Source organism: Cnephaeus nilssonii (assembly GCF_951640355.1).
Source record: "Cnephaeus nilssonii genome assembly, chromosome: 13".
NCBI lineage: Eukaryota > Metazoa > Chordata > Mammalia > Chiroptera > Vespertilionidae > Cnephaeus > Cnephaeus nilssonii.
The window spans coordinates 57,386,574-57,403,990 of NC_137084.1; the positions used below are offsets into that span (position 1 = coordinate 57,386,574).

At 39.2% G+C, this 17,417-nt stretch overlaps 1 protein-coding gene across 1 annotated transcript; it reads left to right on the forward strand.

Annotated features, from left to right (window-relative positions):
• The first annotated feature begins 9,151 nt into the window (after window positions 1-9,151).
• Window positions 9,152-15,092, forward strand: LOC307109855 (upstream-binding factor 1-like protein 1). Its single transcript, XM_079788817.1, has 2 exons — window positions 9,152-9,260; window positions 11,718-15,092. The coding sequence occupies exon 2, from the start codon at window positions 11,846-11,848 to the stop codon at window positions 13,055-13,057; it is 1,212 nt and encodes a 403-aa protein (XP_079644943.1). The 5' UTR covers window positions 9,152-9,260; window positions 11,718-11,845; the 3' UTR covers window positions 13,058-15,092.
• The last annotated feature ends 2,325 nt before the right edge of the window (window positions 15,093-17,417 follow it).

The following is a 17,417-nucleotide window of genomic DNA, read 5'->3' on the forward strand; positions in this document are numbered from 1 at the left end:
TAGGAACTGTGTTAATAATCCAACCATATGGCTACAAAATTTTCATCATCGCCCTTTTTTGATTCTTGAAGGCTACTTCCTTTTCCTAAATGTGATTTCCCTTCTTCAGAGGATTAGGCTAAAGCACTCAGTGTTAGTGGTGGGTGTTTCCCAGACCTCTTTAGAGATGAGGTGAGGTGAAACAGAATTCCAAGTGGTAGGGGATAAACAGAGTGGCCCTAGCTGGTTTGGCTCAGTGGATAGAGCATCAGTCTCAGACTAAAGGATCCCAGCCAAGGTTGGGGTGTGTGCAGGAGACAACCAATAAATGTGTCTCTCTCACATGAATGTCTCTCTGTCTCTCCCTCTCCCTTCTACTTGCTCTAAAAATCAATAGAAAAATATCCTCAGGTGAAGATTAACAAGGGGGAAAAAAAGAAATACAAAGTGAGTGAATAATTTTTTTCTGAAGACTGGATTGAAGGAAACAGTTGTTACTGATTTCTGTTCGTCATCATAATCACATGTCTTTCCTCTCCAGCTTACTCTAGACTTTCTGCATATCTTGTCTTAAAGGTATTTCCTGATTTTCTTGACTATAAAAATGATGAATTTAAGATACGCTTTAGAACAGGGAATGCACAAGCATTGCTGGTCAGATTTCAGAGCCCCCCAAAGTTTGAAAGGTTAAGAAGTCTCAAAGACCAATCTGTATCAGGTGACAGGAGTGATGGGACAAATAAGTCTTAAAATATTGCCTTCAAAATGACAAAAGCTGCCCTCGCCTGTGTGTCTCAGTGGTTAGAACATGGGCCCCGGAAAGGTCTCAGGTTCAATTCATGGTCAAGGGCCTATACCTGGGTTGCAGGTTCAATCCCAGTCTGTTCAGTATGGGAAGGCACAGGAGACAACCAATCCATGACTGTCTCTCTCACTCTGTCTCTCTCTCTCTCTCTCCCATTCCCTCCCTTCCTTCTTCTCTCCCTCTCCCCCACCTTCCACTCTCTCTAAAAGTCAATGGAAAAAATATCCTCAAGTAAGGATTAACAACAAAACAAGACAAGTCTCTCAAAGAAAGTAGTCCTCCATGACATTAGATTTAAACAAACCTCACAGAAAATATTTTCAAGTTTGTAAAGACATTTGCTAAAATCAATAATGGACAAAATAATCCTTTCTTTAGTTTTGTAAGTTAAAAATAAAAGTCGTGTCCAGCTGGTGTTGCTCAGTGGTTGAACATCATCCCATTCACAAGGAGGTCGCGGTTCCATTACTGGTCAAGGCACACAGGTCAGGTTGCAGACTCACTACCCACCTTGGGGCATTCAAGAGGCAGACATTTGATGTTTCTCTCTCATCAATGTTTCTATCTCTCCCTCTCCCTTAGTCTCTCTGAAATCAATAAAAATATATTTAAATCAAAACCAGTCTATATAAATAAAAGCCTAATACGCAAAGTGTCCCATCTGGAGTTCCACTGACCAGGAGTTTGATCACTCGCTATGATGTGTGCTGACCACCAGGGGGCAGCATGGAATGAAGGAATGCCCCTGGCCAGGTGCTGGCAGCTAGGGAATGGAGGCCCCAGCCAGCAGCTGGAAGCTGACAGCCACTAGGGGCCCTATCTGTGCACAAATTTCAAGTACTGGGACTCTAGTAATAAAATAAAGCCTGATATATAGAAAGTTAGTTAGAAAGGCAGCATGTAAGGGCTGGTTTGTCATAAAACCATTAATTTATTGATGAGATCATGCTTATAGAGGTATATTTAGGGAGATTAGCTAAGGTGTGAAATTAATCCTATGTAAACACCTCTGAAATGTAATCCTTAGAAGAAATGGGTGTGGTCTTTAGAGACTCAATAGAAGGACAACAGGGAGCCCAACTCAATCTTCTCCAGGACAGATAGTGTCCTTGGAAGTCACCCAGCTGAGGAGACTTCTGGAAGAGGCTATGACCACACTTAGAGGCTTGATTCCTGAGCTGACCTCTTCCTATTTTTTCTGCTACTGGAGATGCTAAGAATATGCTCCTTGGGAGAGTGCTCAAATGCCCCTTTGGGGTTTCTGCAACTTTCTGTCTTCTCAGCTTGATAAGAGTTTAATGTCAGGTAAAGCATGAAAAAAGTATAATTATCCAAAATTATTTTCTAAAAACCTAGTAAAGTTTGGCAGGCCCTATGACACTCCTCAAGGAGCTCACATTTTCAGTTGTTTGGTGAGAGGAGAGATCAGGCTCACTTTTCAGGAGGAGGTAAGGGAGAGTGCTACTGAATGGAGAATGAAAGGATTCAGTGTGGTCATTGCTAAGAAGAAGTATGCTAATTAAGGAGCAGGTTTTGGAAGTGAAATGAATTATAAATATTTCAACAATTTTGAATTGATATTCAGAAGGAAGTTGTGATAGTATGTAACATTCACCTTAATACAACTGTTAATAAATAAAAACAAAAGCCATTGATTGTTTCTAGGAAGTACGTGAACCATTATAAACATTTATTAAAAGAGAATTTATAAACACATGTATATATTTAATGTGGCTATGCCATTTTATAAAGATACAAAAATCATCTTCCCTTACATTACAATGTGCTCAAAGACAGTCAGGTATCATCCTGCTGCCATTCAGGATGTTTCATAAATTCCAGAGACCTGGAAGCTCGTCAAGTAATTGGCCCAAACAACTTTTCATGAAGCTTCAAAGCAAAGGAAGGGCTTCAGAGGAGAAGAGAAGCAGGAAGAAACTAAACTGTATATGAGGGAACCATTGGCAGCATCATGGAAGCTCACAGTTCCTTTGTCACAATCCAGAAACACTCCAATGATACCTGGCCCAGAGGCCTTTTCACATAATGAATTAAGGATGGGCGGTGAGTGGGGAGATAATCCTGGTCATTCATCTTCAATGAAAATAGGAGAAATGCCTCTTCAAAATCCATAATGATATCAGTATCGCTTATGAGGGAATCTTTACAGACTCCCAGAATACAAACTGAGGAGCGTGGCACATCCACCTCCCAGCAATGTCTACCAGAGGTGAAGGTCTGAGTTCCCCAAGTCACAAAACTCCACACTCTCTGGGGCTCCCTGGACATGCTGTGAGGGCCAGTTTAAACAGCACACTCCTCACATCCTCAGAAAGGCTCAGGCAGGGAATGAATGCTTTCTGACTCAGGACATTACCCACTGCAGAGAGGTAAAAATCAGGTCAATGAGTTGAATTTGCATGGCCTGAGGGTCAGAGTCTCTTCATTTGTACCCCCCCCCCCTCCAAGGAAATACAAAATCAAGACAGCAAAGACAGTTCAGACTGGCCCCCCCCCCCTAGGAATAGAAAAAGGATAGAAGTCCTTCAAATTATACAGAAAAAGCAAAGAGAACCTCTATGTATATCATGAACAGTGTGATCATGTGAAGCAGAGATTTAGTGATAACCTCGGGTAGTTTGTTGCAGGTCACACCTAAAACCTTTCCTTGCCTTTAGAAATCTCTTCTTGTGTTGATTGTTCTTGGTACTATTTAACAAATAGACAGCACTTTGCTATTATGTGGGTAGTTATTGCAATATAAGCTGGACCTATTACATTTTTAGGAACTAAAATCTTGACTGGGAATACACATTACACATAAACTAGAAGTTTCTGAAGTTAATGCTTTGGCTTTACATTATCAGATCAGACCCTGCACTCAATCTAAATTCATCCATATCAGCCCTCTGGAACTAACCCTGATGCCTAGGATGAGCCTAATATGTTTGTACCATGGTCACAGATCCTTCCCTTGTCAGTGGTTTTGACATTGATCCAACAGCATTAAAATTATTCTGTTGATGACATTTTCAGTCATTTGTTGAACTTCCTGATTTTATAAGTAATGAATATTGTTAGTGCAATGCATGATAAATGCATTTGCAATATACAACAGATTTACAGCCATTGATGTCAGAGTTAAACATTCAAGAGTGGGGTAACTGAATAAACATACAACATTGATGGCTATGTTGAGAACTAAATATTCTATCTCCTTGTGACCACCTGGTCAACCTCATTGCCCTTCTCTTCCTCTATGTATACCAAATGTGATTAAAAATAGGGATCTAGCTTGGTATTTTCAATAATAAGTTGCAAAGTTCAGTCTTGATCATTGTGATATGACTACACAGAGGGAGAGATACTAAATTTGGGAAGTCATGGACTGCATTCATGCCAGAAAAAAATAAAATTAAAATAAAAGAAGAACCTAAAAACCACCAAAGAAATTGAGGCCTGATGCCAAAGGTCTGGCTCTCAACTCTGAACCTATTCAGCAGGTCTAGGAGTCCAGTAAAGCACCATGAGGTGGGCTCTGGATTCACTGGCTGAGGCTTTTGCATCTGCACCAGTTCAGTCCTGTAAACATTGACATCAGTGGCATTTGAGGCCAAAGGTTAGTCACACAACCATTATAAAAATTGGAGCTTTTCATCTAAGATATTTAACCATAATACTCACATTCTGACATAATGGAGCATACACTGTAGTGTACCTTCTTGAGGATATAAAAATTGGTGTCTCTGCACAGATGGGCCTTTTATATGATTCCACTCACCTAAGGCCACACCCACGTGCTGAGATTGGCTTCAAGTTTTCAAAAGGAAGTGACCAGCCTGAAAATTACACAGATCATACTAAGACAGCTAGTTAGGTATAAAAGATAGAAACCAACACTCGGTGGCTGACACCCTAACAGAATGTAAATGTGTTTTGTGGTAAGATGCATGAAACTTTCCAATATGCAACACCTTTTCATTAATTACAGTTGCCATCTTATAAATGCTGTAGAAAATCATTCTTAACAGAGCTGCCATGCTACCTGTATTTTGTTGAAACCTATCACAACTTAACAAATCATGTGACAGGCTTCATGTCTTCAGAAAGTCGGGGAGGGTGGTGGGTGGGAAGAGATTAAAGAACTTGTATGCGTATATGCATAATCCATGGACACAGAATATAGGGTGCTGAAAGCCTGAGGAGGGTGAGGCGGTGGGCTAGGAAGAGTCAATGGAAGGAAAATGGGGGATATCAATGTAAGCAAATAGAGAAAAAGTTTCATTTTTCAGAAAAAAAAACAAATAATTCTGTGAGAGGTTGCCCCCTATAATTGAACAAAAAATAGTGGAATCTCTTTTCAGGCCTAAAAAATGTAGTAGCAATGTGGTACTAAAATTTTTTAAAAAAATCAAATATCTTATAACAAATATCAATATATTACAAGTGCTCTAATCACAACTAATTTAAATACTGATGTCATTTCAATTAACTAGGAAATCAACTTGTATACTTAGAGAAGATCCAAGCACGCCAATAGATAAATTCAAAGCATTTGTGGGCATGAAGATATTTACTCTAAATCCATATGCCACAGAATCTACTAGGAGTGATCTCGCCTCTGTAAGTTCTGGCAGCTCCAAATGTGGTCAGTCTACCCTGGAGAAGTGGCCTCTGGAGAGATGTGGCTTTTATACGATCCCATCCAGGTAGGGCCACACCCATTTGCTGAGATTGGTGGATGTCTTCAGAAGGCAGGGGAGGGAGGGTGGGTGGGTGGTAAGAGATTAAAGAACTTGTTTGCATATTTGCATAACCCAAGGGCATGGACAATAGGATGTTGAGAGTCTGAGGAGGGGAGTGGGGGCACACTAGAAGGGGTCAATGGGAGAAAAAGAAGACATGAAATACTTTCAACAATAAAGGATTATTTTTAAAAATAATGACAAATGCTGGCGAAGATATGGTGAACAAGGAACCCCCATGCACTGCTGGTGGGAATGCAGACTGGTGCAGCCACTGTGGAAAATAGTATGGTGTTTCCTCAAAAAATTAAAAATGGAACTTCTATTTGACCCAGTGATCCCATTGCTAGGAATATATCTCAAGAAACCAGAAATACCAATCAGAAAGGATATATACACCCTTATGTTCATAGCAGCACAATTTACAATAGCTAAGATTTGGAAACAACCTAAGTGCCCATCAGCAAATGAGTGAATTAATAAACTGTGGTACATCTATACAATGGAATATATACTGCTCTAAAAAAGAAAGAACTCTTACCATTCCCAACAGCATGGATGGACCTGGAAAGCATTATGCTAAGCGAAATAAGCCAGTCAGAGAAAGGTAAATATCACATGATCTCACTCATTTGTGGAATATAATGAACAACATAAACTGATGAACAAAAATAGATACAGAGTCACAGAAGCATCAAGCAGACTGTCAAACTTCAGTGGGAAGTCAGGGGGCGAGGGGGGTAAGAGATCAACCAAAGGACTTGTATGCATGCATATAAGCATAACCAATGGACACAGACTCTAAGGGCGAAGGACATGTTGGGGGGGGTGGAGGGGGGTTGGGAGAATGGCTGTGGGGAGGTCAATGAAGAAAAAAGTAAGCATTTGTAATACTACATGTAATACTTTAAACAATAAGCAAAATAATAATAATAAAATAATACATAAAATAAGGAAGTGATACAGCTAATTAGATTACACACATAATAGTAGGATGTCTGGGTAGGTTTGCAATGTATAGAAAGCAACATTTGGGGCCCTAGCTGGTTTGGCTCAGTGGATAGAGTATTGAACATAGGATTGAAGTATCCCAAGATAGATTCAAGGGCATCTGCCAGGATTGTGAGCTTTATCTCCAGTAAGGGGGCGGGGCAGGGGGCAGCTAATAGATGATTCTTTCCTATCATTGATGAAGGAAAGAAGGAAGAAGGAAGGAAGGAAAGAAGGAAGGAAGGAAGGAAGGAAGGAAGGAAGGAAGGAAGGGAGGGAGGGAGGGAGGGAGGGAGGGAGGGAGGGAGGGAGGGAGGGAGGGAGGGAGGAAGAGAGAGAGAGAGAGAGAGAGAGAGAGAGAGAGAGAGAGAGAGAGAGAAAGAAAGAAAACAAAGCTGTGTGTATACACCCTAACTAAATGTGAATGTGTTTTGCAGTAAGATGCTTGAAACTTTCAAATATGCAATACAGTATTAATAACTATGATCACCATCTTATAGATGCTGTGGAACATTATTTTTTAAAATATGTTTTTATTGATTTCAGAGAGGAATGGAGAGAGAGAGGGAGAGGGAGCAGGAGAGGGAGAGGGAGATAGAAACATCAATGATGAGAGAGTCATTGATGGGTGGCATCCTGCAAGACCCACACTGGGGATCCAGCCCACAACCTGGCATGTGCCTGACCAGGAATTGAACCCTGACATCCTGCTTCATAGGTCGATACTCAACCACTGAGTCATGCTGGCAGGGCAAAATCAATCTCACTTTTTAAAAATTACTTAAAACAAATAATATATCCATCAAAGCCCACATATCCTAGAAAGAGGTGAAGTACCTGTCCTCTTACTCAATGTATAGGATTGTAAATTAAGGTAAGGTTCATTGACCAGCAATGATCCCAAAATTAATTCTGGAAAAATTATCTCAAACATTTATCAACATGGTGCATGTCATCTATGGAAGTATATAGAGGAAGAAGTTTCATTTTTCAGCAAAAATCAAATAATTCCGTGAGAGGCTGCACCCCTGTAGTGCTGTTACATGGTGCTGTCCCTTACAGGGACTTGTCCAACAATCACTTGCACTACTGTTTCCTAGATTTGTGATTATGTCACACAGAATTTTAAAATTCTATAACCCTGCAATCTCATTACTACCTAAATAATAAGTATAGTAATTAGCCTGGCTGGGGTGACTCAGTGGTGCAGCATCGACCCATGAAACAGGAGGTCAAAGTTTGATTCAAGGTCAGGGCACATGTCTGGCATTCAGGCTCCACCTCCAGTAGAAAGCTTATAAGAAGCCGATGATCAATGATTCTATCTCATCATTGATGTGCCTATCTCTCTCTCTCTGAAATCAATAAGAAAACATATTTACAAAAATCAATCAGTAAATAAATATAGTAACTAAGTTACATAGAACCTCAAATAAGAAAGGAATCTCAGGTTCAGTCATCTGCTCTTAGTTTCCTTCTTCAGGTGTACACAGCAGATTCCTCTTCCTTATTTGATATGTTATATATTTTTTATTTTTCTGTGCATATATTCATCTTTTTTACTAACCTATAATCCCCAGATTTCAGGGGATTTGTCTTACCATTAAAGACTGGGTTTCAGGAAGGAGAATCAAGAAGTTACTATGGTACCTAGCAAAACTTATTTATGATGGTTTAGTTATTTACTGACTTATGATATATTTTTATAAATTTATTTTTTATTTATTTCAGAAAGGAAGAAAGAGAGGGAAAGAGATAGAAACATCAATGAAGAGAGAGAATCATGGATGGGCTGTGTCCTAAAAATAAAAATCCCCTACAAGCCAGAATCTCAGGTATGTGGCCTGAGCAGGATTCCAACTGTGACCATGGGCAACCTGCCCACAGAATTATTTGATTTTTGCTGTAAAATGAAACTTCTTCCTCTATACGCTTACGTAGATAGACGACTTGCAACATGTTGAGAAATGTTTGAGATAATTTTCCCAGAATTAATTTTGGGATCATTGCTGGTCAATGACACTTACCTTAATTTACAATCCTATTCATTCAGTAAGAGGGCAGGTACTTCACCTCTTTCTAGGAAATGTGGGCTTTGATGGATTTAGCATTCATTTTTCAATAAATTTTAAAAGGTGAGTTTCATTTAGATTTTCTCTTTTCAAGTTTCCAGCAAGGTTAGATTATTTTCATTTCATCTATTTATAAAAATCAGACCTAAATTCCCAAACATTTTATAGTTTAGGGAAACAACTTACCTGGTGGGGGTAATCAGTGATTTGTTAAACTGTGATAGGTGCCAACAAAATACTGGTAACATGGCACCTCTGTTAAACATAATTTTCTACAGCATCTATAAGATGGTGACTATAGTTAGTAATATTGTACTTGAAAGTTTTATGCCTTTTTTACCGCAAAATACATTTATATTTTGTTAGGATGAAAGCAGCCAAATGTTGTTTTCTATGTGTTGTAAACCTAATCAGCCATCCTACTACTATCTGTAATCTATACAGGTTCAGGCTGGTTACTTCCATTTGAAGACATAATCCAATCTCGTCAAGTAGGTGTGGCCTTACCTGGATGGAATCATATAAAAGGCACATCTGTGCAAAGGCCACTTGACTTCTTCCCCAGGGTAAACTGACTGAAGTTGGAGCTCCGTTTTTAGCACAGAGATTTCCTATTGACACTGATAGCAACAGAACTTCCAGAGGTGGGACCATTCTTAGTACACACTGGTGAGTATGGAATTTAGAGTAAATATATTCATGCCTACTTTCTCTTATTACAAATATTTTCAATTTACCTGTTGGAGTGCTTGCATCTTCTCTAAGTAGACAAGCAGATTTCCTAGTTAATTGAATTGACATCAGTATCTGTGATTGGAGCAATTGTAGTATATGGATATATATTATAATAAATTAACTGATAATATTTTATTTTAGTACCATATCACTAGGGTTTTTAGTTTTTAAAAGGTATTTCTCTAGTTTTTGAGCAGTTATGAAAATCATAAACCACCTAAAATATTCAACATAATGTATGTATGTTAGTGTCTTCATACATCTTAACCTAAAAGTAAATGTGTTCAATTAGTTAGAAAACCCTTGTAAAGGTCCTATTTGCTATTTCCTTTTTTTTTTTTTTTTTTAAGGCTCATGTGACTGGTTTCTGATTTTTTTTCTTTTCTTTTTTTTTAAAATATATTTTATTGATTTTTTACAGAAAGGAAGAGAGAGGGATAGAGAGTTAGAAACATCGATGAGAGAGAAACATCGATCAGCTGCCTCTTGCACACCCCCTACTGGGGATGTGCCCGCAACCAAGGTACATGCCCTTGACCGGAATCGAACCTGGGACCCTTGAGTCCGCAGGCCGATGCTCTATCCACTGAGCCAAACCGGTTTTGGCTGATTTTTTTTTTCTTAACAGGCACTTTTTTATTTTTTATTTTTAAGTATATTTTTATTGATTTCAGAGAGGGGTAGAGAGAGATAGAAAAAAAAAAATCAATGATGAGAGAGAAACTTTGGTTGGCTGTCTCCTGCATGCCCCCCACTGGGGATCAAGCTCACAACCCAGGCATGTGCCCTAACCTCCTGGTTCATAGGTTAATGCTCAACCACTGAGCCATGCTGGCCAGCCCATTTCTTTTTCAAAAGGAAAGGGGGAAATAATCTCAGTGGGGACACAAACAAATAAACCAAAACAACCAGCAAGCAAAACCCAAACCAAATCTCTTAGGCCCTTTTGGTCCTGAATCTTATTCGTGTTGGCTTCCTGAGCAGGACTGAGACAATTTAAACAGCCATCCCAGAGATGAGAGGATTTCAAGTTCTAGACCAGAGGGAAAGACTAAATTAGCACTGAAGGGAAGGACCTATATTCAAATACAGGACCATTCAAAATAAAGTCAGATGTAGGAGCAGGAATGGAAATAGAATATGAAAATATTTGCTATATGGATGTTGTTTAAAATCAATGCCAAGGATGAATTACAAAGGGGAAGAAGGGTAAATAGATTATTCCTGGAAATTCCAAAGGAAATGAATCGGAGATCCCTGTATACTAGTAAATGTGTCTCAAAAGCCAGATTCATTGTATTTGGAGGCATTTGAAGTTGGCTGAAAACTCAGAAGGTTAAGGCTGCCTTTGGATACAAGAGCCCAGAGAACACAAAACTCCTGACCCAACTGAGTTGGGGTTCCTATAAGCATTGATGTAATCAATTATACAATCGTAAGATTTGTACACGCTTGTAAGTAAATGAGTTCTTACTTCTTTGATTAGAATAAATAAATAAGTACATATATAGTTAATTTAACAATCAGTAGGCCTAAAACTGTATTAAGAAAATGTAGTTACATAATGAAAATTATGTAATTACTTTTAGTTTACTCTTGAGCTAGAGAATTCTAATCTGTTATTGTTTAGACATTTACATAATTATTTTTAAGTTATGTTCCTTGTGCATACAAATTGTGATATCTAGAGGAAAAGTTCTATATTTCAGGTACTTTTATAATTGGCATGAAACCTGAAGTTTAATTGTAAAACCTTGTTGTAAAACAGTAAAAGTGACAGATGCTTAAGGATGAAGAAAAGTTAACCGTATAAAATTGTAAATATTTCATAATTCTTATTCACTCCTTGACATTTGAGGAGAGAACCAATATGATTCATTAGAAATCATTCATTCCCCTGAACTCCAGATAATCTACAAATTCGACATTTACTCCAGGTTCAAGATTCACTCATAGAAAAAGGTCACAGTGGAATGCAAGTCTCCTTAGCCTGTTTCATTTTATGTAAAACCTGTACCTTCTGTCACAGACACCTGAGCTTCACTTAGAAGGTGACCACACTCAAGGCAGTAGAGAGCAACAGTCCTCTGCCTTTTGAACATTTCTCTTTTCATTTTAAATATTTTTTCTTCCCAGGGCTTTTCTCTTACACTGAGCCTTGAGGAGCCAGTTGTTCTATTTAACAAAGGCCCTGAGGAGATCTGGCAAAAGGCAGGCTAGAATGAAAAGTGATGTGACTATTTTGAAAAGTGCAAATGTAGCATGGAATGTAAACATAAATTTAGCTTCAGAGTTAGGCACTTTTTTGTTTATTTTGTTAAGGCAATTTAATTGTATGAGGGACATATCCTGAGTTATGATTTTCTCATTCATTCTTCTATTTCTCCTCAGAAATATAGAACACGCACTGCAAAACTTCCAAAATAGCTCACCTGCTAACTCTTCAGCGTGAAGACTTTTAAGTTTTTGCTGCGGTGTTTGCATAACCCACACCTTGTAAGTGGCCCAAAGTCCTCGAAATGGCATTGACTAACGGCCAAGACCAATGGCCTAAGGAAGACATTATGATGTTACTGGACCTCCTGAAGAATAATCTGCCATCCAATGACAAACGCTCATTCAAAACAACCCAGTCACATATGGACTGGGGAAAAGTAGCTTTTAAAGGTTATTCTGGAGAAATGTGCAAACTCAAGTGGTCAGAGATTTCTAGGAAGATAAGAAAGTATCGGACTTTGACAGAATTAGTCCTGGACGCTAAGGAACATGTTAAAAATACTAAAAGCAAAAAACTCAAGAAACATCCAGACATGCCCAAGCAGCCCCTGACTCCTTACCTTCGCTTCTTCAAGGAGAAACGGCTTGAGTATTCCCAAATGCACCCCAAACTCAAGAACCAGGAACTGACTAAGGTCATGTCTGAGAAATACAAGGAGCTCCCAGAGAAGAGGAAGCTGAAATATATTCAAGATTTCCAGAAGGAGAAACAGGAGTTTCAGGAGAAACTGGCTCAGTTCAGGAAAGACCACCCTGAACTAGTGCAGAACTCCAAGACATCTGTTGTCCCCAAAGGGAGCCGAAGCAGAGCCCCCAAGAAATTTCAGAGAAATAGGAAAAAAGTGAAGACTTCCCCAAAAACCTATTTTCCTAAGTTTAAATTCCGTGGAGAGCCCAAGAAGCCCCCCATGAACGAATTCCAGAAGTTCCACCAGGATTTGTGGCCCAGTAGGGAGCTGAAAGGCCTGTCCCTGAGGGAGCGCATGATAGAAATTTGTAGACGCTGGCAGCGCATCTCAAAGAGCCAGAGGGAGCATTATAAGCAGCAGGCTGAGGAGCTGCAGAAACAGTACAAGGTGGACCTGGAGCACTGGCTCGAGAGTCTGTCTCCTGAAGAGTACGCTGCCTACAGACAGAGCACCTCTGGGAAGTGTAAGATCATGAACATGCGTGGAGGCCTGGACCCGAAGATCATCAGGACACGTGTGCAGTCTCCATCAGCAAGGACTCGGCAAGAAGGGCTTGCACAGGAGCAGGGGCTGCAGGCTCCCAGGATGGCATCATCCGAGACAAATGGGGACCGTTCTCATGCCTCACGGAGATCTGAAGGAAAGAAGGAGCACGAGGAAAAGGCAGAAAGCAGCAGCTCCTCAGACTCCAGCAGTAGCGATGAAGATGACAGCAGCTCCAGCTCATCTTCCTCAGGGGACACCTCTGACTCAGACTCCAACTGAGCTTTGTTCATTCCTAGATGGTGGGACAGAGAACTTCCCAACAGAAGTCTTTGGCATCTGTGTAAACTGAAGGGCTCTTCTCCCTGTCCCTTTTTATTGCTTTGCTTCTCGCTTCCTTTCCCCTCTCCTCCTCAGTACAGAGTAGCACAGGTTAGGAAGCAGGGAATTGGGACAGTACTCTCAATATCAGGTCCACACACCTGGGAAGAGAGGTTCCTGCTGGGAGAAAAATATAAATGTGAACCTGTATTGGGTTCCCCCGTCAGTACCACTCCCCCTAGGATCTCCATGCAAGGAAGGATCTTGACACAGGCAGTGAGGTGATTGGGCAGCTGTGAGGAGCACACTGCACTAGAATGCATATTTCTGAAGGAAGAAGTTTTGCTTTCCTCATTTTCTGTCTGCCAGAGGTCGTCTGGGGCCACCATGAGCCTGTGACTCCTACATTCTCTGCAAGAACTGCACATCTGGACTCTTACACCACATCTGGTGTGAGAATGGAGTTGGCCATTCTTAATGTGAGAGTGGGCAGCATCATGTAGCAGGCAATATTTATACATGGATATTTAACTCTGACATTTCTTTGAGTGTTTCTTACTAATTTCAAATAGAATTATATTTCCTAAGCTTGCTTTTTCATTTGAACCAGGGCCTGCATGGAATAAATGTTTTATAATTTGGGCCATTGCTGCTCCAAGTAGTGTCTGCCTTTGTTCTTGGCAAAGCCTAAATTCTTTCCTGTTGCTCCAGGTTCAAGTGAATCTCCTATTTAGTTTTCAGGGTTGATGGATGTGTGAGTGGATTTATGAATGAAGGGATAGATAGATGATAGATAGATAGATAGATAGATAGATAGATAGATAGATAGATAGATACATACATACATACATACATACATACATACATACATACATATATACATACACAAATATACGTGGATAGCCCAGGCTGCTGTTCTTTGTGATTAGAGCATTGGCCTGCACTCCAGAGGGTCTTGAGTTCAATTCCTGATCAAGAGCACCTACCTGGGTTGTAGGTTTGATCCCTGCCCCAGGATGTTTGGGAGGTGTGTTTGGAAGGCAAACAACTGATTTGTCTCTCACATGGGTTTCTCTCTCTCTAAAAATCAATGGGAAAAAATATCCTCTGGTGAGGATTAAAAGCAAAAAATAAAGTATATAGATAGATACATAGAAAGATACAGACATGTAAATATACTCTATTCTATTCTACTGGTCTGCCTGTGAATTATTGTTGCAGTACCACATTGCTTTGATTATTTCATTTACTGATATATTTGAAAATCTATTTAATGCGAGATTAAATTAGGTTCTTTCCCCCTGTACTAGTATATTCCTGGCTATTTCCATTTTGTGTTCTCATGAATATAAGCATGATAAAAGTAATTGTATCATTTTAATATGAAAACCATTAAGGTTTGGGCATTTAGATAATTACATATCTTAGTGAATTATTATTAAGTGTCTTTATAAATAAACAATACATTCTAGAAAATAACGGCAGCTTTAACATATTTATACCTCTAATCCTTTCTCTTTATAAAAGTGTTCATTGGAATACTCAAGAACAATGTTAAGTAATAGCAGTCATATGTGCCTGTCTTGCTTCTGACTTTTAAACTCATGTTTAAAGGATTTGCAATTATTGAAATTATGCTGATTAATATTCCACTTAAAGTAAATTATATAACCTGTTCAGAAAATGCCTATGTATGTATATTATAGTTTTCACTGAATAATGTGTATTACTATTTAACACATCACTTCTATCATGGATCAATAATATTATCCTTACATACATTTGTATCAGGAATTGGGTTATTGTATGAACTAATATTAAATACTCATCATATTCCAGAAATAAACCTGCTTTTTTATTCCATATTGCAAAGGTGACTAGAGGTTAGGCAGATTTTCCAGCCATTCCTATGCTGGGAATGTGACATTTACACAAAGCTTCTGGGTATATTCACTACATTCACTAACTCTTTTTCATAAACTAGGTTTGAATTGTTGTTCCCACAGTAATGAAAGCTGCCTGGGGGCAGCAGGCTGAGGGAAACAGGACACATTATTATAATAAAGCTGGTTCATAAAGATGAAGGATTTCCCCTCTTTCTTTCCTAAAAATTGAAAAAAAACACAAATATGTATTTATGGAAGAGGATCCAGGGAGGGAAATCTCTTAGAACAGTTCCAAATACCTAGCCTGGGCTCCTTAGCACCTAGTCTCTTTCACTTTGCATAAAATCATATTCCCTGATGCTTAACATTCATAAAGTGAATGTTAAGTATCAGGGAACCATCTGAATGCCATGATGTGCATGGTGTCTGACAGTCCAGAGGAAGGTGGCTATTCCTGTGCCTGTGATGCTTGAACTGGGTCTCAAGGAGCTAGCAAGTTCAGGAGGGAAAATGAGGTTGCAGAGTGATTTGGTTCATGTACTTACCCACTTATTGATTGGCTCTCACTCATCAGGCATTCCTTTTCTTCAAGGACCATTAATTCCTGGTTTCCTGATGGGCCTCTCAGTCTGTTCTATTGCTTTCCCTGTTGGGATCTGCATATTCTCATTTTAGTCTACACACTTTTCTGGCAAGACTTCATTTTACATCTATATCGCCACAGAAACTCAGTTCACAACGTAAAGATCTCATGGGCCTCTCCAGTACCATTTTCCTCTGAAACAGCATTCTCAAAGTGTCAGAACCAGAAATCATCCCAAATCAAAACCTGCTCCTTCCTTGAGCATCCTCTCCGCATTGATCCCACCCATCACCACTTGCCCCAATGCTTTTCATTGTACTTTCAGTGATGTTCCCTCCTCATCTCCACAAGCACAGTGAAGGCGACACACCCTCTCCACACACGAGCAGAAATGGAAATGTGAGTCTCAGGAGGGGTTTCATAGGGCCTGCCAAGCTCTCAGAGAATTTTCCTGAATTATCCTGGCTAGTTAAATTTTCTTTAGGCTTTGCTTGTGGCTAAACACAGAATGAGTTATAGAGTGAAGGAAAAAGTGTAATTCTACAGTTGATGATTATAAATTTGTAGACAATTGAAAGGAGGAAAATATATTTAATTAACCTTATTTTTTGGGTCAGTTGTAGGTTAATAGCAAATTGAATGGCAAGTACAGAGTTTTCCCATATACCTCCTCTCCCCACACATGCATAACCTCCCCTATTATCAACATCCCCCACCAACATGATATGTATGTCTGTTTCAGCCGATGAACCCACATTGACATAACATTATCACCCAAAGTCCATAGTTTTCACTATTGGTGTAGAAAAATAATATTTTCTTCGCCCTGGCCGGTTTGGCTCTGTGGATAGAGCATCAATCTGCAGACTCAAGGGTCCAGGTTTGATTCCAGTCAAGGGCATATGCCCTGGTTGTGGGCTCAGTCCCCAGTAGGGGGCATGCAGGAGGCAGCTGATCAATGATTCCCTTTCATCATTTATATTTCTATCTCTCTCTTCTTTTCCCTTCCTCTCTGAAATCAATAAAAATATATTTAAAAAAATATTTTTTTCAATGTAACTTACATTTTTATTCCAACTCACCATATTGATCCCTTCATTTTTTTCTTTTTATTCAATTTGTTGGGGTGATACTGGTTAATAAAATTATACAGGTTTCAAGTGCACAATTCAACAACACATCATCTGTATACAGCATTGTATGTTCACTATTCTGTAGGAAAATTTTTTGTAGGAAAATATTTTTAATTTAGCACGTCAAGACTTTGAATGTTGTATCTTATCTATATATATAGAGCAGACCTAAAAACATTTTTGTTTCCTCTTATGAAAACAAATATTAAAGCATATTTAGAGATTTTTATTGAAAGAACAAAAGTAATGCACGTGACATCTGGCATTCAAAGAAAGACTAATACTCTTATTGTCTGTAGATTTCTTTCTTTTCAGTTTCAGTGGGATGCTAAGTGTAAACACATTCATTTATTCTCAAAGTTCCTGGAGATCTTTCAATTTCCTATGAATGGCATGGTATGCTTATTTGGAAAATTCTTTAGGAGAATGTGTCACTTGTCTTCCCTCTTGACAATAAATTTGCAAAATTAGCTTTAAGACGTTTCTTTCTACTTCAAATCAGCAGATTGCAGAAGTCTTTTGCCACTAGGTGGTGGTACAGTTTATAACCTAGGCTAGATAGATTCATAGAGTCAATTAGGGCTCTGCTTGTGAATTGAAAGCATGCATTTTCTAATTCATTCAGCACCTCCAGTTTTGGAAGCCATGTCTCCTTGCATGAGTTACAGAGATGAACGTTATAGTTTCTGACTTCATAACACTCACAGTCTAGCAGCAAA

Coding starts and splice junctions, on each gene's coding strand:
- LOC307109855 (XM_079788817.1), top strand. CDS start 11,846: ATGGCATTGACTAACGGCCAAGACCAATGGCCTAAGGAAGACATTATG.